General features: G+C 41.3%; 2 protein-coding genes across 2 annotated transcripts; both read left to right on the top strand.

Annotated features, from left to right (window-relative positions):
- Positions 1–488: 488 nt before the first annotated feature.
- Positions 489–13,421, top strand: LOC140371776 (vang-like protein 2). Its single transcript, XM_072458983.1, has 8 exons — positions 489–610; positions 5,712–5,947; positions 7,016–7,136; positions 7,780–8,387; positions 10,299–10,435; positions 11,139–11,274; positions 11,930–12,173; positions 13,160–13,421. The coding sequence occupies exons 2-8, from the start codon at positions 5,877–5,879 to the stop codon at positions 13,415–13,417; spliced, it is 1,575 nt and encodes a 524-aa protein (XP_072315084.1). The 5' UTR covers positions 489–610; positions 5,712–5,876; the 3' UTR covers positions 13,418–13,421.
- Positions 13,422–15,786: 2,365 nt separating this feature from the next.
- On the top strand, positions 15,787–24,666 carry LOC140371833 (CD48 antigen). Its single transcript, XM_072459043.1, has 6 exons — positions 15,787–15,972; positions 18,551–18,760; positions 20,645–20,755; positions 22,050–22,304; positions 23,185–23,326; positions 24,364–24,666. The coding sequence occupies exons 1-6, from the start codon at positions 15,936–15,938 to the stop codon at positions 24,380–24,382; spliced, it is 774 nt and encodes a 257-aa protein (XP_072315144.1). The 5' UTR covers positions 15,787–15,935; the 3' UTR covers positions 24,383–24,666.
- Positions 24,667–26,335: the final 1,669 nt, after the last annotated feature.

Below are 26,335 nucleotides of genomic sequence, written 5' to 3'. Positions count from 1 at the left end.
TAAATGGCACTGCGGCTTGTTTGAACGCAGACTTCCTTTTTCTTTTTTCTGATGGGACAAATTAATGGCCATTTAGTTTTCAGAGCCAAAGCTAATGTAAAGTAAACGTATTCAACTTTTCCATGATTTAAAAACGTTGATTGTGAATACATTATCATAAGTACAATATTTAATTTCAACTGAGGTTATTTTTTATTAATTTACGTTACATAAGCGATCTAGTTCACATTTGTTTTTTTGTTTTTTTTCAACTTGCAGTGCTATTTAATTTTTCGTTCATTCATTTCTTTCGTCATGATTCGTACAACTCTCGGTGCGACGTTTACGCTGAAAGAAACCGGAAGCGGCGCGCCTCGCTTCCGGGTGGTCGGGAGCCGGTTCAGAGCGACCCTCAGCGGGACATCGCGGCTCACTCGGGCGCAACAGACGTGCATCAGGCGTGTGTCCTTTGTGTGACTCCCGGAGCTGCGGGGGAAAAGAAACGAGGAGGAGGCGCCGAGAGCGAGTGGAACCGCGCGGAGCCGCAGAGAAAGTGTGAAAGTCTGAGGTCCGAGGCGGAAAACGGAATTGTTCTCGCTCTTTGTGTCGCTCTTTCCACCGGGGGAGAAAGGTAAGACGCGTCTGCAACAGGCTTTGTTTCTTCCTCCGCGCGGCGTGAAGTGCGTTACTTTCGCTCGCACGGACGGACGGGTTCCGTGTTGTGTCTTTGTTTCCGTGGGAATTGTCCCTCTCGGGTTCAGGGGTCGGCACAACATTATCGATTAATCTTTCATTTCTCTGGCGTCTCGTGATTGACTCGGTCCACGAGAGAAAGTCCCGCTCCGTTGATCCGTTGCGCTTTTACGCACGGTGCCAAACGGAGCGGCCGCGGCTGCAGCTGAGGTCACGCTCACATGTGAGTTTAGTTGGTCGTGGTCAACAGTTTGTTTGTTTGTTTGTTTGTTTGTTTGTACCGCGCCTTGTCTTTGTTTGTGTCTCTGAGCTGTTGTTTCTGGAGCAAGTGTTTGGACACAAGTGCTTTCCAGGACACGAAGTTGCAACGCGCACGTAAAACCTGAGATTCTGTTTGTGGATCGTAAAGGGCCCAGATCCAGGCACAGAGGAGCGGCCACGCCTCACTGGCCCACTGCCACCCTCAGGCCTGGAGGGCCCCGGGGCCCCCGCCCCCACCGCGGGCCACACACAAACTACAATCCACATCTGTTTGCACAGGCACCAAACAGCATTAGTGTTTGTAGATCTTTACAGCACTGCAGAGGAGCTGTGGTCTGGCCCCCAGCGTCTCCTGCTCTTTATGAAGCTGCAGTGCAACATTTAGGCCCCAAACAAGAAATACATGACCTATAAGTGTGCTGGCCAGTCCCCCAAGAGGCTTCAGAGAGCCCTGTCCTGCTCAAGTAAACCCTCTTCACACACGGCCCCCTGCGGCCTGATCACTGGTGGTCCTGAACACTGGTGGTCCTGAACACTGGTGGTCCTGAACACTGGTGGTCCTGAACACTGGTGGTCATGAACACTGGTGGTCATGAACACTGGTGGTCCTGAACACTGGTGGTCCTGAACACTGGTGGTCCTGAACACTGGTGGTCATGAACACTGGTGGTCATGACCACTGGTGGTCCTGAACACTGGTGGTCCTGAACACTGGTGGTCCTGAACACTGGTGGTCCTGAACACTGGTGGTCATGACCACTGGTGGTCCTGATGGTCCTGAACACTGGTGGTCCTGATGGTCCTGAACACTGGTGGTCCTGGTGGTCTCGGTCACATGGAGCGTGAGGATCTATAACATCACAATAACATCACAGATGACACTGCTCTGGAGTGATCCATGTGAATCGATTACAGTGGGAGCATCAGACCGTGAGAGCCACAGCTTTGTTCTGCAGACGCTTATGATTTTAGGATTAGAGCGACACAGATACAGCTGGAGTTAAAATAGTTTCCAGATATTTTTAATCCCTCTCGAGTATTTAGGTCTTTGGGTCAGTTCAAGTCCTACTTCCAACCAGAACAAGGGCTCGTATTTTCAACACATTTAGTAATAAACCAGACTTCAATGAGCAGTATTTTCATTTCCTGTTGAACGATGATATTTGAGGACATGTTAGTTACCGTTCAAGAGATATAATATTTAGTGCGTAATTATGATTGCTACGACAACGGTGCTAGGTTTGCATCACTCTGAATCTCATGACGCCTCAATGCAACTTTCAGACTCATTTTGATATCACTATTATCACAATATTGTCTTATCCAAGCACAATACAAACTCATCTCAAGTTTGTAAGGAAAGCTATGTTGGAAAATGGTAAAATAACATATTAACAGATTATGGTGTACGATTGTGTCCAGATATTCATAAATATGTCTTAATCCATTCATTTTTTTCCGTTTTCTCATTGGGAAAACTACAAAATATGTGGGGAAAAAAGTCAGTTTTTTCTGCTCTTCTTTCCAAACGACACCAAAATGAACCATTTGACCATTGACCCATCATTGACTTTTGTTAAAACGCACACATTATTGCTAATTTCTACACTTTTAGCCAAACTAATTAAATATCTCATTGTTTTAGGACTGAGAAAAGATAATATTCAATGTATAAAATCAAACCGAGCTGTATATTTTCCTCTTTACGTGTTGCACCTAACAACAACAGCAGCTGGTGCATCACATGAGGCCCATCAGCGAAAAGTGTCCGAGGCGGAAAAAAGAAAACGGAGGAAAATGTAAAGCACGCGGACGCCGTTTATTAAATTAGGAGCCATTATGTGGGAAGTGAACCACTCTGCAGGATCCGAAAAAGGCACTTCTTGGGCGACTGGAGGGGCGGGAGATGGGGGCGGGGGTGATTTTAGCTGTTGCCCGTGGAAACAAGCCCCCTCCCCATGTATATATTTTTTTTCTTTCTCACCCCGAGCCTCTCATTCATCACCATTGTAGCGGTGGAGCCCGTTCCCCCGGAGACGACAGGGGACAGTTGGGGAATGCTGGCCTGGTATGGCGATAAATACTGCGAATATAAGTTACTGCGTAGCTCTAGTTGTATCAGTATCAACGTTTCGTAACTAGTAGTGATTGTAAGTTGTATTTTTGGTCTTAGTTTGGTTTATAAATGGGTTTAGCTACATTTGTCATCACAGTTTGAATCAAAGTGTTTAAGGACAAAATTGAGTTAATTAAAATAGTGATTCTGTGGCTGCAGTATAAGCCACAGAGAGAGTACTGCCAAAAAAACCACATAATAAGCACCTTACAGGGTCCACAGTTATCCTGAGGCATGAGGATTGTAAAAAAGCGGATTTAAATGTTTGCAAAGTTGGTGTTTTCTTTGTTTTGAATATAAATTGTAGTAGAAATGGAGGTTTTACCTGTAAAATGGCAAAAATATATTGTATTCATTGCAGGACAGTCTTTTTTAACAATCAAAAGTTGCAATAGACAGAAAACCTTACACCAGACATGTCCAAACTATGGCCCGGGGGCCAAATGCGGCCCTTAGACCAATTTTTGTTGGCCCTCCGGCTTCCTGCTAAGTTGCCCCAAACAACAAATAGAAGTACTTTTACTGTAAAATTGGAAACATTCAAGCATTTTGATGTTATACCAACCTAATAATAATGTTCCAAGTCTTATGAAAGGTGTGGAGGCTCATCAAAACTATGTCAAATGTAAAACTTCAAATTAATCACTTTTCAAATTTGACATTGTCAGGTTGTTTGTGGCCCTTTGCTCCATATAAGTTTCAAAATGCGGCCCTCAGTGAAAAAAGTTTGGACACCCCTGCCTTACACCATATATGAAAATATTCTCTAGTAACACATTGTGAAGAAATATGTAAAACGTCCATTATTTATTGCCAAACATAAAAATAAGTTGGTGTTTTCTTTGTTTTGAATATAAAAATGCAGTAGAAATGGAGGTTTTCTGATCAGAACACAATTGAGTTATGAATCGTGACCATTCAGCAGATTCGGCCGTAACGCAGGTCAGCAGCTTTTAAACTGTTTTAGGATTCAGCATCACGAGTGGAGTGTGATTTTGCTTCTCAATAATATATACATCATAATCGAGGTTAGAATTGTGCGTTTCAATAATGACTCTATATGCAATTGTAATAATGTAATACAGCGAGTTCTCTTCTGTTCAGTGACACGAGTGGAGACACTTTTCTACTCAAAACCTGGAGTGGAGACACTTTCCTACTCTAATTAGACAATTAAATGAAATATATTAGGTCTTTGATTTAGCTACAGGTTAATTTTGACAGTATAGAACTAATTGTTTGAAATAATTGTGATTTCAGTGAGACAGTAGCTTAAAAAACATGAATAATCTTAATTACAAACAGTAAATATAAGTGTAATAACATCTGAATGATGGTAGAAATGAAGAATATAGCAATGGCAAACAGTAATCATAATATAACCTCATTTACGTCGTTATCAGAGGTTAATTCAAATGTTCCAAGTTTTAACGTGTTTTTTCTTATATTCCGCAAACACCAGGGTCTTTTGCACCAGAGCAGCCGCTGCCATAATTGCTCTTTATTGGCCCAGTGTCTCTCAAGGCATAAATCACTCGGGTTTTTCCTCCTTCAAAGCGTAAGAACAGGTCAAAGCCCCCACACTGGCACTTTCATACAGTTCACGGAGCCGGCGTTTTCCCCAACAATCCTTCTCTTTTCTTGTCGCCGTCTCGCTCCGCGTCCTCCTGAGATGACGCTTTGTTCACGACAAATCATCCTGCAGCTCCGTTTTTTCCCTTGTGTGTCCAATTCATCCTTTTGATACTGTATTTTTGTGTGCGTTTTGTCACTCAGACTTGTGTAGAATGATGTCACTCTCGCAGTCAGACAGTTTATTAGGCCTGTCACAGTAATAAATGTATAACTGGGAAGATTTGGCATAAAGTAGTTTAAATGTTGTCGCTTTTCATGATGTTTTCTGCAATGTGTCGTGCTTAAAATGTGTTTTTATTGCGATTTTTAAAAGAAATATTCCCCCAGTCATCATGGGTTTCAGAATGATGAAAATGCCTGAGAAATGAACTATTCAAAACAAACTTATGATGATGTCTTTCGGATGGGCAAAGTCCTCAAAGTATCACCCATAAACAGGAAGCTGAAGCTCGTGAATAGTTAACCATGTCTATATTTTGGTGGCGTTTGGGAGTAAAGGTTGGTTTTGCCTTGCAGCCGGACGGTTCTGGGTTCGATTTCAGGCGGTCGCAGCGTTTCTGTCCCGTCGTTTGCATGTTTTCTCTCACTCTGTAATATGGGAGGAGATTAATATAGTTTATCATGTCTTTTTTTAAATTGAACACACCGCAAAATCTGCAAATAAGGCAAGTTATTCATGGATGGGTTGATTATTGAACTTTGCTGCTCAGACTGCTGCCTCTGCGGAGAATATTGTAATGTCTGATGCATAACCAAACTGCCTCATTTTAATTGTTTTAACTATTTGAGAATCTCCATTTACATTTCATTTTTATTCAATAATTTGCTCATATATGAACATAAATCAATGCAATATGATCATGTACAATGACTCTAGGAAACTGTAGTTGCCCTTTTAACATATTGATTCAATTTAAACAAATTTATGTCGTTTTAGGGTATTTTTCTTTCAAATACACCACAAATATATCGTAGTAGTAGTATTATTGTTCCGTCTGAAACCCACTTTTCCTCCTTCTGTTTCTAGGCCTCCAAGATAGATTCCCTCAGGAACAAAGTGGACTTGCTGCGGCTGCCCCTGGCCCTGTCGACCAAGAGCCTCACTCAGTGTAAGCCTCAGCTGGTGGGGGCCTGGGACAAGGGCTCCGGGGCAGCAGGGGCCCGAAAACCCCGCCCTCCGACAGCCTCAGACATGGACAACGAGTCCACGTACTCGGGCTTCTCCTACAAGTCGTCCCATTCACGCAGCTCCAGGAAGCACAGGTGAGACAGCAGAAAGTACACGCTGGTTTAAGTATATCAGAAGGTACACGCTGGTTTAAGTACAGCAGAAGGTACACGCTGGTTTAAGTACAGCAGAAAGTACACGCTGGTTTATGTACAGCAGAAAGTACACGCTGGTTTAAGTACAGCAGAAAGTACACGCTGGTTTAAGTACAGCAGAAGGTACACGCTGGTTTAAGTACAGCAGAAAGTATACGCTGGTTTAAGTACAGCAGAAAGTATACGCTGGTTTAAGTACAGCAGAAAGTACACGCTGGTTTAAGTACAGCAGAAGGTACACGCTGGTTTAAGTACAGCAGAAAGTATACGCTGGTTTAAGTACAGCAGAAGGTACACGCTGGTTTATGTACAGCAGAAGGTACACGCTGGTTTAAGTACAGCAGAAAGTATACGCTGGTTTAAGTACAGCAGAAGGTACACGCTGGTTTAAGTATAGCAGAAAGTACACGCTGGTTTAAGTATAGCAGAAGGTACACGCTGGTTTAAGTACAGCAGAAGGTACACGCTGGTTTAAGTACAGCAGAAAGTACACGCTGATTTAAGTTCAGCAGAAAGTACACGCTGGTTTAAGTACAGCAGAAAGTACACGCTGGTTTAAGTACAGCAGAAAGTACGCGCTGGTTTAAGTACAGCAGAAAGTACGCGCTGGTTTAAGTACAGCAGAAAGTACGCGCTGGTTTAAGTACAGCAGAAGGTACACGCTGGTTTAAGTACAGCAGAAAGTACACGCTGGTTTAAGTACAGCAGAAAGTACACGCTGGTTTAAGTATAGCAGAAAGTACGCGCTGGTTTAAGTACAGCAGAAGGTACACGCCGGTTTAAGTACAGCAGAAAGTACACGCCGGTTTAAGTACAGCAGAAAGTACACGCTGGTTTAAGTACAGCAGAAAGTACACGCTGGTTTAAGTACAGCAGAAAGTACACGCTGGTTTAAGTACAGCAGAAAGTACACGCTGGTTTAAGTACAGCAGAAGGAATAAGATGAAAGAATGCAGTTTGGAAATAAAAAGTTAATTGACCTTTTGTGTTCATGTTTTGCTTTCACAGAGAGCGGAGAGACCGACATCGCAGCTCTAAAAGTCGTGATGGAAGCAGTCGGGACAAGTCGGGTCTGCAGCCTCCAGGAGAACCTCTGCTGGACGCTGAGTCCACCAGAGGAGACGAGAGGGTCAGGCTGAGTATTATTACCTCCTGAAGAGCCTCAGTCAGTCTGAGAGATGGAACAAAACTAGAGTACACAGTTATAAAGTAGTCATAAAGTAGCGTGTTAGTCCTTTTCCCTTTATCCATCTCCTTTTCAATTGTCCTCTGGAAGACGGAATGTTATTTTGCTTTTTGAATAATTCACATAAAAATAATTTCAAACAATATTATTTATTTTTTGCTTTAGTCTATTATTGTAGTTGGAGCATTTCCTTTTAAGGTTCAAGATTCAGTAAGAGGGAATTTCTCTCTCTTCATTTGACCCATCCTTCTACCAGTGCCACTGGGGCGATGTGTCTGTGCCACGGTGCCCGGGGGCCCAGGGGCCCATGGCTTAGTCAGAACTACCTGGATGATTTTACCTTTTTTTTTTAGATGGGTGAAAACGGGTGTGCCCTGAGGAAACTCACCCAAAACATGCCCCTTTCTCTCATTTTAGTCCTCATTTGGTCCTGTTTTAGGTCCTTTTGAAAACAGATTTAGTTTGGTCTTGTCCTGCTAGTTGGACTACTTGGCCTGATACCCTGTAGAAGTAAAGACTATGAAAATCATGTTAATAATAAAACTGCAGTTTAGTGTTTTCTGATGTGTTTTCTCTCTCTCCTCAGGACGATAACTGGGGCGAGACCACGACGGTCGTCACGGGCACGTCTGTGGACAGCGTTTCTCAGGAGGATTTGACCCGAATCACTAAAGACCTTGAGGACTCGACGCCTCTGCACTGCCGGCGCTACCTCGGCCTCACACTGGGGGCCATTTTGGGCCTCTTTGCCTTCGTGACGCCCCTGGCTTTCCTGGCTCTGCCCCAGCTTTTGTGGCGGGACTCGCTGGACCCGTGTGGCACTCCCTGCGAGGGGCTGTACATTTCTTTGGCCTTTAAACTCCTCATCCTCCTCATCTCGACCTGGGCCTTGTTTTTGAGACCGCCGCGTGCCTCTTTCCCGCGTTTCTTCGTCTACCGGTGCCTGCTGCTGGCGCTGGTTTTCCTCTTCGTCGCCTCCTACTGGTTGTTCTACGGCGTGCGCGTGCTGGAGCCCCGGGAGACGGATTACAGGGGCATTGTGGGATACGCCGCGTCGCTGGTGGACGCGCTCCTGTTCATTCAGTACCTGGCGCTGGTGCTGCTAGAAGTGCGCCACCTACGGGCCGCTTTCTGCCTGAAGGTGGTGCGGTCCACGGACGGAGCCAGTCGCTTCTACAACGTGGGGCATCTCAGGTCAGTAAACGGTTTCGGACGACACGACTTATGGGCTCGACGCTCAGGTTTAACGTCGAATTCACGGGCGGCGATGAGCTGCAGCGACCAGCGTCAGCTTCACATGTCGCGCTCGCCATTTTTAAACTTTCGCAGGCTCACATGTGCACGTCGACATGCGCCAGCGGGAGGTTATCAGGGCAGTGAATGGAGAAGAAGCGACATTAGGCCCAGTGTTGGTCCTACATCACTTTACATAGAGATGTAAAGATGCACGATACGATTGTCTTAATATTCCTTCATTTATTGCAATATAGAAACAACAGAATGATAGAAATGATACTTTTTCCTTTTAAATTGCCTTAACAAGCCTTTGGTGCGAGTCATTACTTTCATATTCCACATATCGGTTATAACAATATAAGAGTACATTTATTTCTTCTTGTTGTGCAAAGAATCGTTGTCTATGTAGTTGCCGTGTTTTTTTAACCTGCTGCTGCAACAAATGAATGCATTTAGGCATTTGTTCGATATTTCATATTGTGACAACTAAAGTGTTTTTGTGAGACTTGTGAGACATTATCACAATAATTAGATTATTATTATTACTTATTAACTTCAAACTTGCATTTATAGAGGACAGATACAGTTAAAGGTGCACTGTGTGGCGGTGTCGCTAATCTAGCCACTCACGATTCACACGTCATGATCCCATTTTTCCTGGACTTTGAGTTCTTTGGCCTTTTCACAAAATGAAAACAGTTATTCTCTGTTTCAATGACTTAGACACGCCCACTCTAGACACTTTCACCTGTGTTTTTTAATGCTCAAAAGAAACTTGGTCATTGATTGATCAACAATACAGGTCAACATTTGTGCAATATGGCTGTTACTTGTGGTATTTGAATATACTTTTTGATGATTGCAATTAAAAATCCATCCATCCATTTTCTACCGCTTGTTCCCTTTCGAGGTCACGGGTGACTGGAGCCCCATCCCAGTGACTTTGGGCCTTAGGCAGGGTACATCCTGGACAGTAGCCAACACAGAGACATAGACATTACAGACAACCATTCACTCTCACATTCATTCACTAGGGCCAAGTTGCCAATTCAGCCTGACACATGCATGTCTTTGGACGGTGGGAGGAGCCGGAGAACCCGGAGAGAACCCACGATAACATGGGGAGAACATGCAGACTCCACCCAGAGAGATCATGTGATATTGGTCTGGTCCGGGAATCAAACCCATGTTCTCCTTCTTGGGAGGCAAGAGCGCTAACCGCTTTTGCCACCGTGCACCGTGCAATTGAAAATAAACAATTATATTAATTCCTTAATGTAATAGTCAAACTGTCAAATTGAAAACTCAATCAAAAGTTAATGAGGAAAAATCATGAATAAAATCTGACCTTTTTCACATTTACATAATATGTAAATGTGAAAAAGTCAGATTTTATTCATATATTAAATCCAGTAAGTCTCTGTCGGATGGAAGACCTTGTCTTTATTGCTGTACATTTGTCATGGTATTGATCATTGTGTCAGCCAATATTGCAATAACATCTCCATGGAGACGAGCACTTCACCAGAAAAGTTACATAATGCACCTTTTTAATTTGACCTTTATTTGTCCCACAGAGGGGAAATCTTACAGTTTAAATGTTGCAATTGGAGTATTTAAAAGTAGCACGCATTTTATTCTGAAAAATGGGTATTGTTCCTGTCAAATGCTTATTTATACTCACACGCTCTTATTTGATACATCTACAAAACTGTTCAGCAATGTTATTCAAGTCGTACCTTGTACTTCCAGCCTTTTAAAAAGACACTTATCTTAAATGCTCTTTGCCAGTCCACCACATCCTTTGCATTTGTCAGTGTTTGTGGAGCAGATCTCAGTCTTAACCTCACTCTGGTCTCTGGCCCGCAGCGTCCAGCGAGCAGCCGCCTGGGTGTTGGACCATTACTACAGCGACTTCCCCGTCCACAATCCTGCCGTTCTGAACCTGCCCAAGTCCATCCTCTCCAAAAAGACCTCCGCCTTCAAGATCTACAGCCTCGGAGAAGGTACAGGGCCCCTTCAATATGTGTGACAAACTATATTTACACACTTATTTATACCACTATTAAAGTACTTACCGTAATTACCGTACTTAATTGTTTGGTGGTAGTAAATATTTTGGTTTATTTGTAGATACTTTGTACAGACACAAAGTAATTTAAAGTTATTTTTCAGGACAGGCAATGCTGTGTTAAAATCACCATACAAATAAATAAAAATAAGTAAATAGCCTTTTTAAAAGCTTTTAACAGCTAAACATAATTTGTTTAGAGGCTAAATTTGCACATTGTCAGAGTAGAAGCTTGTCTCTGGTACAAAACATACTGTGAAAATACCAGGACAGTCAAGTTCCATCTAAAATGCAAGACATTTGTGCACAAGGAACATTTTTTATGAGTTTTAACAAGCATTTAACAAAATAACGGTCATTCATTTGTCAAATTACGACTATTGCGTAAAATGGGAAACATTTGGGTCTTATTTTAAACTGTCAATAAAGAGTGCCACATAACCACAAATACTATACAAATACTGCAAAACTTACTATGTATATTCAATGACATATGAAACCTGCACATATTCCCTAAATGCAGCAACAAACTGAGTGACCCTGTGGACTATTAACAATTATAAGCAGGATATACTTACAACTCGCCTCTGAGCTCTGATCCACCGTTGTAGTTTATATTTGTCGTTTTATATTCTCAGAAAACACCACGGGTAACTCCACGGGACAGTCCCGGGCCATGATCGCAGCCGCCGCGCGGAGACGAGACAATTCCCACAACGAGTATTACTACGAAGAGGCCGAGATGGAGCGACGGGTCCGCAAACGCAAGGCCAGGTCAGGAAAACTCACACTACGCTCCCAAACCGCTCTCAAACCGCTCTTACACTGAATGTATTTGTCGATCAAATGTGGAGGCACCAACATATTTAGTTTGAATTCCTCTACAATTTTGTAAAAGATTAGTGTATTTATTGTATTTTTTTGCACATTTAAAACCACCAAAGAGCTTCACATTCATGCGTCCCGATGTAATATGTTTGTAATCGAATCGAAATCACAGTTTGAAGTAGCAAATCGCAAAGAACTGCAACGATTGAAGTCTTTTACAGATAATACAATATTCTCTTGTGTAAAATCTGTCGTTTAGAACTCTGCAAACGTCTTCAACAAACAAAGCATGCGATTCTTGCGTTAGTTTTAACAGTTCATATGCATTTCCATTTTCTCTCGAGTGTTAATGCTGTTTTTAAAATGTGAACTTTGAACAGAACTATTGAATATAAATCGCAAAACTGATCAAAATCGCAAACTTTGCTAGAAAAATGTTATATTTAGCCCAAACCATTCAGCCCTCCTTCATATGAAAGTCGATGCAGTACAAATGACACAAATACAGTAGAAAACTAGGCAAAAGAGTGTAAAATCAAATCAAACTGCATGAATATATTGCTGTTTCTAATCCAGCCTCTCTTCCCCTTGTCCCTCGCAGGCTGGTGGTGGCAGTGGAGGAAGCCTTCACTCACATAAAGCGTCACCAGGACGACCAGAGCCCCTCGTCTCCCAAACACCCGCGGGAGGTGATGGACCCCCGGGAGGCGGCCCAGGCCATCTTCGCCCCCATGGCCCGCGCTATGCAGAAGTACCTGCGGGCCACGAGGCAGCAGTCGTACCACACCATGGAGAGCATCATCAACCACCTGCAGTTCTGCATCACGCACAACATGACGCCCAAGGTACAGGACAAGAACTCAGCCTTTATGGTGCAGAACTGGATCATTTCAAACTCTTTGTAGCAGATAACTTGTATTACACAATCATCTAACGCATTCCCAGCATCATAATTACTCGCCACAGGCCAGAGTGAGTTTTGTTATTGATCGTGGTAACGGCCGACTTCTGCTTCGTGGAGAATAAACCGCTCTATACTTAAATGCTTAAGCACTTAAAAGCACATGTTGAACTGACTTTGACCTTTATACCTGCTTTTGTCTGCACTAGGGCCAAACAGATTTGACTTTTAACATGAAAACATTGGGTACGGCCACAAAACGTATATATTTTATTTGTTTTAGGTCATTTGTGAGTAAAATATTGGACTGGACCCACTACAAGGCAGCGTGGTTTGGAAAAAGACGGGTGCAGTGCAGGGCTTCAGAGTGCGGGGCGGGCTTCAGAGTGCGGGGCGGGCTTCAGAGTGCGGGGCGGGCTTCAGAGTGCGGGGCGGGCTTCAGAGTGCGGGGCGGGCTTCAGAGTGCGGGGCGGGCTTCAGAGTGCGGGGCGGGCTTCAGAGGGCGGGGCTTCAGAGGGCGGGGCTTCAGAGGGCGGGGCTTCAGAGGGCGGGGCTTCAGTGTGATGATGAATCGGCACCGTTTCCATAGAAATTAACAATTCAAAACAACATATTCTTTTGTAAACGGTGCCTTTAAGAAGCTGAACCCCATGGATAGATTCATGAAGGTGAAAAGGTTATTATATACAGTATTTGTTTTTTTTAAAGAAGTTTATGGTCAATTCTAGTCTATAATATATTTTTTTTGTTTTAACTAATATCGGTTGTGAAAATTATACTGGTATTGCAGAAAAAATATTAAAGCCATTTTCTTTATGTACATCATCCCTTCTGTACATTCTCCTCTGGACATTAAATTTCACCCTGACTAAATAAAGCTTATCTTATCATATCTTATCTTAACAGACTGAAATTCTGTTGTGTTTCCAGGCCTTCCTGGAGCGGTACCTGGCCCTGGGCCCCACCCTGCAGTACCTGGACCACGGCAGGGGCCGCCAGTGGACGTTAGTGAGCGAAGAGGCCGTCACCTCCGCGCTCCGACAGGGCCTGGTCTTCTCCTTAAAACGCCCGGATTTCTCGCTTGTGGTGAGCGTCACGCCGCTCCCGTTCATGGCTTTGGGGGAGGAGTTTGTGGATCCTAAAAGTCACAAGTTTGTCATGAAGCTCCAGTCTGAGACGTCTGTGTAGGACGGGACGGGGAAGCAGAACCGCCGGACACAGTCACGACGGCCAAGGGTATTTTTGTACACTGTTGCCGTAACACATTTTTTGTTCCACTTTTTTGAGCTGAACGATGCTTAAATGTGCATCAAATTATGAGAAACACTGACAGAATAGAGGATAAACTGAGCGTGTTAGACTTATTATAACACTAAACGACTGCAATCATGTTTTAATGCAAATAATGGCTAGCAATAGTCCAACATACTAATTAAACACAGTAAAAGTGAAATGTTTTGATGCTTTAACTTAGTTGTCAGTTGCTTAGAACACTACAAACAACCGAAGCTACTATTAAAACTGTTCATTTCAATCATTTACTGTGTCGAGTGTTTCAAGATGTTGAGTTTTATGACAAAAAATGAGGATTATTTGAAAGAACAGGCCACGCCCTCTTCTAGTCAAAGTCTGTCGGTTTGAACAATCGAAATAATTGTGCAACGTTATCAAAATATAAGTGTGTTTTTTCAAGCTTTTTGTGATTGTAAGTTTTAATAACGAGATGCATTGAGAACCTGTCAATGATTTATATGATTGTATGCTTAAACTGACAATGAAGGTTCCTCTTTTTGAACGGCTGTTTTCTCTACATTTACTCTACATGAATGTTGGAGTCACGAAGTGCATTGTTTGAACGTCTAAACTAAACTGTTGTCAGTGAAATAATAATTGTGGTTTTGAATTGTTATAAAGTGCCAGGAGTGGACTTCACAAATGTGCCGAAATAATATTTAGAGTGATGAATGTTACACTGTCTCGTCAGCAACGTTTTCTTTTGTTTCATTTATTCCACAGATTTTTAAGCTGTTTTTAAAATAATGTTTTCTACTGTTTACACTGAAACTGTGTTTTTTATTAAATGCTGTTTGTTCCCTGTGGGCTATACACTGTCTTAGTCTTTTTATTCTGTTTGATACATTTATTGAATACTGGAGTGCAAATTAGTCCTAAAACCTGTAAAATGACAAAATTATATTGTATTCATTGCAGGACAGTCTTTTTTAACAATCAAAAGTTGCAATAGACAGAAATCCTTACACTCGGGCTGGATATCACCAAGACCCTCGCGATACGATATGCATCCTGATACTTGTATATTCCGATACAATTCCCTCATTACGATACGTATCCCGATACACTTTTTTAAAAAGTGTCTTAAAAATGTACCAAATGGGTAGAGTTTTTACTCTGGATAAGAAAATGTATGAAATGTCATTTTTATCCACAAAGCGCTTATTTATAAATCCATTCTGCTCTAATAACTTCATACATCCAGCCAACTGATCCAAATAGAGATATATGGAACACATTCTAGTAAAGTATTGCATGTTTCATGGTCTGAACCTGCTGCAGCAGCTTCTGCTCAGATCAGCTTCTGCTCAGGTCCACAGCTCCTTCTCACCTCGACCAGAGGAGCAGCACAAACAGCAGATCAAAAGTACTATTCCACCTCCTTTGAAGCCTACAGGCCAAAAAAAAAAAACTAAATAAATATCTATACTGTGACTCAGTATCATCATCGATACGGAGTCCGTGACGATATATCGCCGTATCGATATTTTGAACACAGACCTACCTTACACCATATATGAAAGTATTCTCTAGGTACACATTGTGAAGAAATATTTTGTAAAACATATGCATTATTTATTGCCAAACATAAATATAAGAGCCATGGTTTCTCCGCTCAGAGACAGCAGGGGGCGACAAAGACACTTCAAAAGATGTTCAATAAGATGAAAATGTTGCAGCAGATCTCGGACTTTGACCTCTAACGTGACAGATCGGTGAAATGGAGTGTTTTTGACGCTCGGAGGGGAGAGGACCTTCTAACCAAGATTCTTCAAACTTGTAAGAATGACGCTTTGACGCAATGACTATAAAATAACTTTTTCTGGTGGAGGGTTCGACACCTGCTTGTCTCCACAGAGATGTCATTTTTTTTGCCGAAGTGGTCAATAACCTTAGCAGGCCTAGTTACAGGTCAGATCTGTGGAAACGTCGCCATTTATCGAGCCACTTTGGAGCAATAAAACACCCAGGATGAAATAAATGTTAGATAAATGTGTCTAATAAGTCCATATTGTGCAACATTACAGGCAAAGCAGTGACGTCTCAAAGCAGATGCGTTTATTTTAGTTTTAAATGTTGACAAAACTAATTATTTTTGATATAGAACAAACACACTTACAAAAGTGTTGAGTGTGTCAGTGGGTGGATGTGACCGACCACAGCACATGTGTATCGTCCCTTTTCCTGTTCTTCTTTCTTTCGCATAAATAGTTGAAGTGAGCTTAGTTTGTCTATTGCAGCGTTGAAGTGCTTTATGTGCGTTTATTTGTGCTAATAACTAATAAACTCGTGACGCCCTTAGTTATTATATACGAATGCGACTATTTGAACAAGGACTAGGACATGAGTCGTTGAGCAGGAAGTGGAGATTCACCAGAGAGAGAAAACCGTTGGTTGTGTAACTGCCAAAACAATGCGTCTGCTGCTCCTGTACGTTCTGCTGCTTAAAGGTAAGATTCATTCATTTCATATTTTCAGCTAAAACTCAGAAGAGGAATTGAAATTGCAGATGGGTTCACTTGCCGGGATGGAAAAGATAACAGTTTATCATCTTCACATTAATACGCGCGGTTGTGTTCAGTTTAGCTGTTACACAGTAAAAAGTATAATAAACTAATCACATATAATGTAAATGTCTCTTGAATATCAGCGGGTTTGCAATTAAGAAACATTTGATCAACTAAAGACTTATTCTGAGCCGTGTGAACTTGTTACAGAAACATTTGATGATTTCAGGGTTATTGAGGAAGTCTGTGTCTAACTCAAACTACAAAAAAATGAATAAATATTGGCTATTTTGTGTCCTTTTTGTCAAATATACTGCTCACAGACGAGTAAAAAAGTTAGTTTTTAATGTTAAACACAAGCCCGCTTTATCTGTTTAGAGATAAGGAACATTACGTCAAGGCAAAACTGCAATTTAGCGGAAGAAAACACTCAACACAATGCAAATAAAAGGACATTTTAAAGTCAAATGACCTTACGTACACTCCTGTTTATTGTAATGCAGAAGTGTCAATGACTCAAAAATGTAATGAACACACAGACTCGTTTCTGTTTTGAGTCATAGTGATGGAAAAGCAGAAGAGACACACACACACGCACGCACGCACACACACACACACGCACACTATATAATAATGATTTACTTATTACACATTGTTAAAATTACGAATAAAACCCAAATGAACAATCCAACAGTTTTTAAGATTCTGCCCAAAATAGCAACATAAAACAAGCATTTATCTCTAAAAGTCTCCATATAAAGTTCCCCCCGTGACACTGGATGAAGCAAATGCTAACTCTCCTTATAGAGGTCACCACCTGCTTGTTTCCATGATGAGATGTTAAATTTGATTACACAGTTTTGCATTTAGGGAGTGTCTACAGAGCCGCGGCGTGCGGCCGAAACTGCCATGTTAGTTTGTGCCACGGCATTTGACCGAGCCTATTTGGTGCCACAGCGCCCCCTACAGATTTTATATGGAGGTTAAATGTTTAGTTTTGCGAAATTTTACGAAATTTGACACAAAATTTAATTTTGGCATCCGGGTCAAAAATGTCAATGAGACCCATGTGATAATTGTTACAGCGTTGCCGTAGCGATGACAGAAACCTCCCATGTTATTCCAATGGGGAAATTGCATGTTTACACTTTATACTTTCATGAACTCCTCCTCGGGCTTTAGCCCTATTAACCTGAAATTTGGTGAGACTCATCTTCAGGGGTGAACCATCAAAAGTTATCCACATTTTTATTCAAAGAATCACGGTGTCTGTGCGGCAAAGCGTGGGCCGATCATTGCCGCTTGCGGCTATATTTAATTGTTATATTGTTTAGTGTGGACCTTAAAGGGCACGTGACAGGTTCTAATGTTTGTTTGTTTTTTTAAATGTTTTACTCATGGCCCGTTCAGACCGCAGCGTCAAAGCGTTCAGTTTACAATCAAAATGTAAAGATAAAAGTAGAAAGTTGCAGGAAGTGGAGCCCAGTTCTAAAGTGGAATCCCACTGTGATGTCATAGATACACGACATTTCACACAGACGCAATTTTCAGAGAGTTTAAAGAATAATTCAACAGAATAAAGGCGTTATTGAGTGTCAAATCAACTATTGTGGCGTTATATGACTTTGAAACTTCAACAAGATTATCAAACTGAGCAAAAAAAATCCTAAATCTAATCCTGTTCACAGCGTTTACAGTGTGAAACGTGTATATTATGTATTATGTATATTAAGTTACATGTTGCACATTTAAGGGCACAAACAAGGAAATTGTCTTATAAACCTGAATATTTACCCTTTTTTCTAATTAAAATGTCAGTTGTGATGTGAAGTTGTCGTTACTGCTCATTTGTGGTATAATGTTTGAAAAAAGCTCCGGTCAAAACAACAGTAAGCAATAAGTTTGTAACGGTATTTCAACATGTTTTAGAGTAAAAATAGGATGTAAATTCTTTAACAATGTGTTAAAACATGTCTTTAAACGCATTGGTTGATGTTTAATTAAATGAATCACAAAAATGCATTTTCAAAACAACATTCACATTTAACTTTATTTTGTCATGTTTGATTTTGTAAAGTTGGTCAAACCTGAGGAATAGGACAGAAAATGCAAGATTGTTTTTTTGCTCTCAATAATCGCACAAACACAAAATGCTTTATCAAATCTAAATCACACATCCATATGCTCAACACGGCTGCTAAAACACTGCATTTGGGAACGATTTGTGACGTATTTATCGACATCAAGACTAGATTTGCGTTGCACACATTCACAATATTATCTTTAAATGTCAATATGTTGCAAATAATTCCACAAAAACGCCAAAGTGTGAGTCAAACTAGGATGTAGTTCACGTTATTGACTAAAATAGCACTCGTCTTCCTCCTCAGCTGTTCCGACTTCTGCTTTCTTAACGGTGTGTGTGTCATGTGTGTGTGTGTGTGTGTGTGTCATGTGTGTGTGTGTGTGTGTGTGTCATGTGTGTGTGTGTGTGTGTGTGTGTGTGTGTCATGTGTTCCAGGATCTCGGGCCGACACCCTCCCACCTGTGACCGTGTACGCGGGGAAGTCCGTCACGCTGCGCTCAGGGGCCGATCCCGAGTGGAACCTGATGTCGATCACGTGGTCGATTTGGACCAACACCACGTGGATCGCCACGTACTTAAAGAACAAAGAAAATCTGAACCACTTTTACAAATACAGGAATAGACTTCAGCTGAATACAAGCACAGGTACATGAATACAAGCACAGGTACATGAATACAAGCACAGGTACATGAATACAAGCACAGGTACATATGTTCAAAGATGAATCTGTTGTTGTTGTTGTTGTTGTTGTTGTTTTATGGCGGTTGGCATCCAAGTTGTTGTTGTTGTTGTTGTTGTTTTATGGCGGTTGGCATCCAAGTGTTGCATTACCGCCAGACTTTATTCCTCAGACTTTGTCGTAGTCCTCAGACTCTCGTAGTCCGTAAAAGTACTCCTTCCATTGCTTTGGTGTTACAAAGCCCATGAGGTCATGATATGTCTTTGTGACTAGAATAGTTGTTGTTGTTTCAGAGACCAACCGGCTTTATTCCAGGGAGACTCTTCTTCATCTTCCTCTCCTTCTTTGACGTTCGGTGCTTCCACCGTACAGCTTTATTCTTCAGGCTTCATTCTATAGGCTTTAATATGTCCACTGATGTCGCCGCTTGGTAGCCGTGCGTCTACGAGACTGGGCGAGGACAGGAGACCACCCCCACCCCCATCTCGTCACTCTGATCACTCTGACTCCCCACAAGCAGACCCCCATCACTCCGACTCCCTTGCATTACTGCCAGACTTTATTCCTCAGACTCTGTCGTAGTCCGTAAAAGTACTCCTTCCATTGCTTTGGTGTTACAAAGCCCATGAGGTCATGATATGTCTTTGTGACTTGCGTAGTTGTTGTTGTTTCAGAGACCGACCGGCTTTATTCCAGGGAGACTCTTCTTCATCTTCCTCTCCTTCTTTGACGTTCGGTGCTTCCACCGTACAGCTTTATTCTTCAGGCTTCATTCCATAGGCTTTAATATTTCCACTGATGTCGCTGCTTGGTAGCCGTGCGTCTACGAGACTGGGCGAGGACAGGAGACCACCCCCACCCCCATCTCGTCACTCTGACCACTCTGACTCCCCACAAGCAGACCCCCATCACTCCGACTCCCATTTAGCGCCTTTAGCCTGTTAGTATCCGCTCTGTGTGTATTTAAGCTGACTCTTCTTCATCTTCCTCTCCTTCTTTGATGTACAGCTTTACTCTTTAGGCTTTGATGTGTCGTTGCACCTGCTTCTCTGTGTGTACATAAGCTCTGTCGCCCATTGGTTCTGTGTCAGTTCGTCGTTCGCTGTCTGCCCAGGAGACGTCTCTCCCGCCCTGCCCCGCCCCGCCCCGCCCCTGTGTCGTCTGACGTCTGCCCATGAGACTGCTAGTGTCTCCTGCCCTGCTTTGTTTTCCTGCCCGTCTACCTGAGCTAAGTATGTGCTTTCCTGTTTTGACTTTTTGGGATTTTGATAAATAAACTCTACTTTGCCTTTATCCGGACTGCGTTTGGGTTTTTGCTAACGGGGTCATAACAGAATCAGTTATCAGTCATATTATAACTATATAGCAGGAAACTGTAATCGGACAGGTTCGGACAATTTTAGAAGCAAAATTGTGTCTTTTTAGTCCAAAAATTATTATATGGATGTTTTAATAATGAACAGTTTTTGTCACATTTAACTTTATTTTATCATTCAGAAGGTTTGACATTGGAAATCAAAGAATTTTAAAGAGCCTTCAATAATCGTTTTTCCTCACAATAATCACACAAACACAAAATGTTTTATTAAATCTAAATCACATCCACATGCTCAACACGGCCGCTAAAACACTGCCTTTGGGAACGATTTGTTTAACGTATTTATCGACATCAAGACTAGATTTTTTATTGTACACTATGTAAACACATGGAACAGGGCCAGTAAAACCAGTCAAACCAGTGACTGGCTGGAATAATCAGATAATGCTGTTATTTGTTATTATTTCTGGTGAACAAATCTGATGAGGGTTATAGAGTTGCAGATTAAGCGTGTTTGTCCTCTGTTCCCAGGAGACTTAACGTTGTCCAACGTGAGCAGTGCAGATGAACTGGAATACACCGTGGATCTCTTCAACTCCGAAAACCACAATAAAGTGAACAAAATCAAGCTCAACATTAAACGTAAGTATTCAACAAACGTACAGTGGAGTCACTTTTATGAATGTCCACTAGGACGTCTAAAAATGTCTAAATGCAGTGCAAAACTAACATTTTAAACTCGATTCCCACTTAAAAATGCTGTGTTTTTTAGGTCAAGGTTTTGGACAAATTTTCCACACATAATAATAATGTTTCCATGTGTCTTATACTAGTTCTGGAAAAACTCAAGAGCATTCTAATACTGTTCACAAAAGGTCTTTTTTAGTATAAATTCTTCAAGTTTTGATAATACCATATTTTTCGGACTATAAGTCACTCTGGAGCATAATTCGCACCAGCCAAAAATGCATAAAAGAGAAGAAAAAACATATATAAGTCGCACTGGAGTATAAGTCGCATTTTTGGGGTGAAATGTATTTGATAAAATCCATGACCAAGAACAGACATTTCATCTTGAAATGCAGTTTAAAATAATAACAGATTAGAGAACATGGTGAATAGGTGTACGTATGCTAACGCTAACACCTTCAGCTACATGAGGCACAGACAGAACTGTGGTAAGTGTCTGGTATGTTAACGTAACATATGAACAGTTATTCAGATAACTATAGCATAAAGAACATGCTAACAAGTTTACCAAAGCATCAGTTTTACCCCAAATCACTAAATCCATTGAATTCTTCTTCCTCTGTGTCACTTCTAAACAACTCCACAAACTCCAGAGGAAGAGGAAGTGCAGATTCTTCTTCTGCGTCGCTTAGAGCCTAGAGCGCCCTCTTGTGGTTGCCTGTGTGAAAATAACGAATAATATCACATATAAGTCGCACCGGAGTATAAACCACAGCACACACTGGGCTGAATATTAACCACAAATGATCCGGGCTCGTATCCATTCATCTGCAGCGCTGCCAAAGGATTCCATCACCACGAGGCCGAAGTTACATTCTGCCGCTGTGCCATCGGGCAAGTCACTTCACTCAGTACAGTGGTGGTGGTTTGTGAGGTTAGCGGCTTCTGTCACTGAACTATTGCACGTTGGACCGATTAAAACCATGGGGACAATGGTTCTTTTAGAATTTTGGTGGAATCTAGACAGACTTTTTTAGAAATTCCTTGCATTCATTCATTTTTCTCCCTTTCTTACTTTTAACAGGTGTTTAACGATTATATATTTGCTTGGATTTTCTTTGCATGAGACAAAACATTGCTTTCTTTTGTCTTTGAACACATTTTGCATCACCATGAATGTACAACTTTTCAACTTTACAAGAGACTGAAAAGAGGACCGTAAACCAAACCGTTCTTTCTGTCTCAGAGCACCTGCAGCAGCCCGTCATCCAGAGCATTGTAAAACCTGCCGACGACTTCTGCTTTTTGTATCTGCACTGCTCGTCCCCGGACTCGGGAGTCTCTCTGTCCTGGGAGAACAACCCTCACTTTCAAACCTCTAAAGACACCAAAAATGTCCTCTTGGTCCTTCTCAACAAAACCAAGAGCGCCGCAGAGTTCACCTGCGTCTCCAGGAAAAACAGGGACAACGCCACGAAAACCGTCTCTCTTAAGTGTGAAGGTGAGAACGAACTGAAGATGTTGTACGAAAGAATCATTTAACCTTGATTTTTACACCAACGACAAAATCCTTCATTGTCTTCTAATAGAGCGCCACAAACCTCTAATGTGACGTTATCAAATCAAACTCTGTGAAGGATAAAGTCAAGTTAACATGGAATAAACAGCCAGATAAACAAGGACGCTTACATCTTTGGACCATAGATTGATGCAAAATTGAGATATTTTTACGTCTAAAATGGTCACTATTATTATTATAATTTTATTCTTATGATTAAATTGTGGCCCGAATAATCTTGACATAACTTACCTCTGTGAGTCCTGATTCGGTCTGTTTTGGTCCTGTGATTGGTTAAGATGTCTCTAATTATCTGCACGTTTAGAGGTTTGTTGCTTTTTAATTCTAATTGTATACTTTAGTGTTTACTCTTCATTACGCTGGACTCACTGTGTGTTGTGTGTATCCGGAAATCAAAAGTGACACACTAGAACTGGACACAGAGCAGACAATGGGTTCCTCTAGCACTCTTTTACCTCACATCGGCAATTATCTCTATCTGAACCTTCAGTCTCCATATTCAGCATTTATTTGGTGTAACATGTATGTAAAAAAGCTCAGTGTGCAATTACAATAATTGTTTTACTGCTAAAATGATAAGTTGCAGCTCCATTTTTCATGTTTTGCCTTGAATGTTCCACAGTACGGCATTAATCTGTTCTATTTCAATTGAGAAAAGTAGTCGGCAAAAAAACAAATATATTTAGTGATAAACTGAATAAATGCAGGTTAAATGTCAAACTGTGGAACAACATCTTTGGGACAGTTATGGAATTGTGTCGTGTTGAACCCAAATGTGAAGCTTGATTATGTGTTTCTTCAGATTCTCTGCTTCCCGTCACCACGACGACGTCGGCTCCTCTGGATAACACCAAACAGATCAGCAGAGATCCTATATTTCTCGTGCCTGGCTTTTTTTTAGGCGCTATAACTATGTTATTTGTGATGTATCTAAAACGGCGGAGGTAAGATGTGCTGAATGCATCATTATTATTATCTTTTTAAATATAGCGCCATTTGTGTGCGGGTCGGAGCATAACCAAACCATCCACTATAATGTCATGAATCTGGGAGCGTAATATTAATACTGTACTTTCTGGACTATAAGTCGCACTGGAGTATAAGTCGCACCAGCCAAAAAATGCATAATAGAGAAGAAAAAAACATATATAAGTCGCACTGGAGTATGAAATGCAGATGCAAGTGTGAAAATAAAGAAGAATTTCACTCCGGAGTATAAGTATAAGTACAAGTATATAAGTATAAATATAAGTATAAGTCGCACCCCGGCCAAAACTATGAAAAATATTTTAAAAATAGTTAAAATATTATTGATTTTGTTTAGAATATGTGAGCGTGTAAATGATTTTCCTTAAAAACTCTAAATACGTCATTCTGTCAAACCAGTTCATGCTTCATACTTTTCCGACAGAGGTCCGGCCGCCCGCTTGTCTCCGATGAAAGCTTTAAACGTAGTTACTCCATGGCAACAAACGGGTGACGCAACCAGGCAAAGTTAAAGGTCCGAGCAGAGAGAGAAACCTGTTCAGAGGAAGAAGGAAAGTCTGTTTGTTTGAGGAATCGCCCATAAATTGAGTCTTTGCATGAAGTTTAATGCCAAGCTGCGGAACATTTGGGCCAAAGAGCAGGTGGCGGACCCTCAGCGGAGAAGTTACACGTGTCTTTAAGTAAAGTCGGGGCGGAAAGGTTTCTCTGCTCGTTTGTTTATCAGGGACAATGATCATGTTGACCTTCATGAGAGATTTGACCTCTACTGACCCCCGGCAGTGGCCAATCAAACGCCATGGATGTTATATTAATACAATCATCAAGTCATTATTTAGTCAAACTAGTCCCACTAAAAATACTTTCAGTCACACACTATTCACATATACTGTATTCACATATATTCACATATATTCCATGCAAAGACATTTGTTTTCAGCTATGACCAAATGTGCACTTCTAATAGTATTTTTTTGTTTTGTTTGTTTGTTTCCAGGAGTTATTTAGTAACTTAGGACGGAGTAACGTTTGAGGTAAACTCCATTTTCGTTAAAAATGAAACAGATGGACAGTTTTCTCTGCTCAAGACGAGTGGAATGTTTAATCTTCCGCTCTTTCAACGTGGAAGAACTAAAAGAACTGATCTCAACACAAACGTTATGAATGAATGTTCTCTCGGCCAGGACTCTCAACGCTTTTTGAAGTTACAAGTACTTTACAAACTTTAACAACAATATGAAATACTTATATTTTTATATTAACTTATTATCAATAAAGTATTTGTCCTGTTTGGACTGCTGGATCAGTGAAAGAAATATTCATGTTTTTTTTCCAATAAATATTTGTATGCATTTTAAAATAAATTGTACTTCTACTTTTATTGCACCATAATAAGTATTTATACTTCATACACTGTAAAAGCTGATGTGAGTTCAGACACATTCACTGCAGAGTCGTGTTCGCGTTCTGAAAGCTGAACAGGAAGTGGTTGAATGCTAAACCAGCACTTCCTGTAGGTTCAACGAGAAACATCCTCTTCTCCATGAGCAGAAACCAAAGCTGTAGTTATAACTTATTGTACTGACTTATTTTAAAGTATAACATGGAAAAAGCACCTTTAACTGAGTGAAGCCAAATCAAAACTATTGAAAACTATTTGGTACAAAAAATATGTTTATTTAAGTCACTCTTGAATAAAAAACAAAGAAAAACACTTGGACACATTTGCAAATAAGAATCCTTAGTAAACTATAAACACATTTGTTTATCCACTTAAAGACATTCACGAGCATTTGTGGATAATATAAACATTTTAATAAACCACTTACATATCAACATGTGTGTTAATTAACATGTAGATGTTTGTAAGAGCATTCATACATAGCTTGATACGTTGATAATAAACAAATAGTGCTTATTAATGCATAATAAATAGTTCACTAAGGAGTCTTATATTTAATGCATTACCAACGCGATGTTGAGATATAATCTTATCTACAAAATATACAACAACCTGTGTTAATGCATATATTAAATAATACTTCCTGGTTCACATTTTGTTGCCTGGTAACTTCCTCCTCTGCGTCTCAGTGATGCTCTGAGCAGTGATGGAACATGCAGCCTGGCTCCAGCAACAGGAACATGTCAGATTACACATTCTTGGTGTTATAATCAACTAAACTTCACACAAACTGGTGCAGAAATATATAAAATAAATTATATATTCTTTGTAGCACATACAAATCTCCAGTAGAGGGCAGTATTTTACAGCTTCATGTTGTTGTAGCGCTGAGCAGCTGTTGGGCCCCTGAGCCACCAGAGGGCCCCCAAGAGCACATGCAATTTTAAAGCAAATATAAAACATGTTTAGCCAACGGCACAACACTAAAGTCCACCATACAACTGGACATGCATGAAAAGGACACTCCCAGTCCAGTCCATGGCAACAGACCGATTTTATGCCATGTTGTTTTTAGCCACTATTTCTGTTTTTTCACCTCTGTTTTTCGATTTAACATAAAACAAACGGCGTCAGTGGCCGTGATTACAGCTGTTGTGAGATGGGACCCATGCGTGGTCAGGCCCAAGTGGCAGTGACAGGCATGGGACACCGAGGACCTCATGGGACACCGAGGACCTCATGGGACACCGAGGACCTCATGGGTCACCTGTCATTTACAAGAAAATCATCCATCCATTTTCTACCGCTTGTTCCCTTTCGGGGTCGCGGGTGACTGGGGCCTATCCCAGTGACTTCGGGCCTTAGGCGGGGCACACCCTGGACAGTGGCCAACTCGTCTCAAGGTCAACACAGAGACATAGACATCACAGACAATCATTCACTCTCACATTCATTCACTAGGACCAATTTAGAGTGACCAAGTCTTTGGACGGTGGTAACACGGGGAGAACAAGCAGACTCCACCCAGAGGAGAACCCCAACAACATCTTTGCAGATACTTTACTAT

Source organism: Eucyclogobius newberryi, unplaced genomic scaffold (assembly GCF_026437365.1).
Source record: "Eucyclogobius newberryi isolate DKJ021-1_F unplaced genomic scaffold, fEucNew1.0.hap1 SCAF_22, whole genome shotgun sequence".
NCBI classification, from domain to species: Eukaryota; Metazoa; Chordata; class Actinopteri; order Gobiiformes; family Gobiidae; genus Eucyclogobius; species Eucyclogobius newberryi.
The sequence above is the reverse complement of the archived record's forward strand: the minus strand, read 5'-3'. Positions and strand labels throughout refer to the sequence as shown.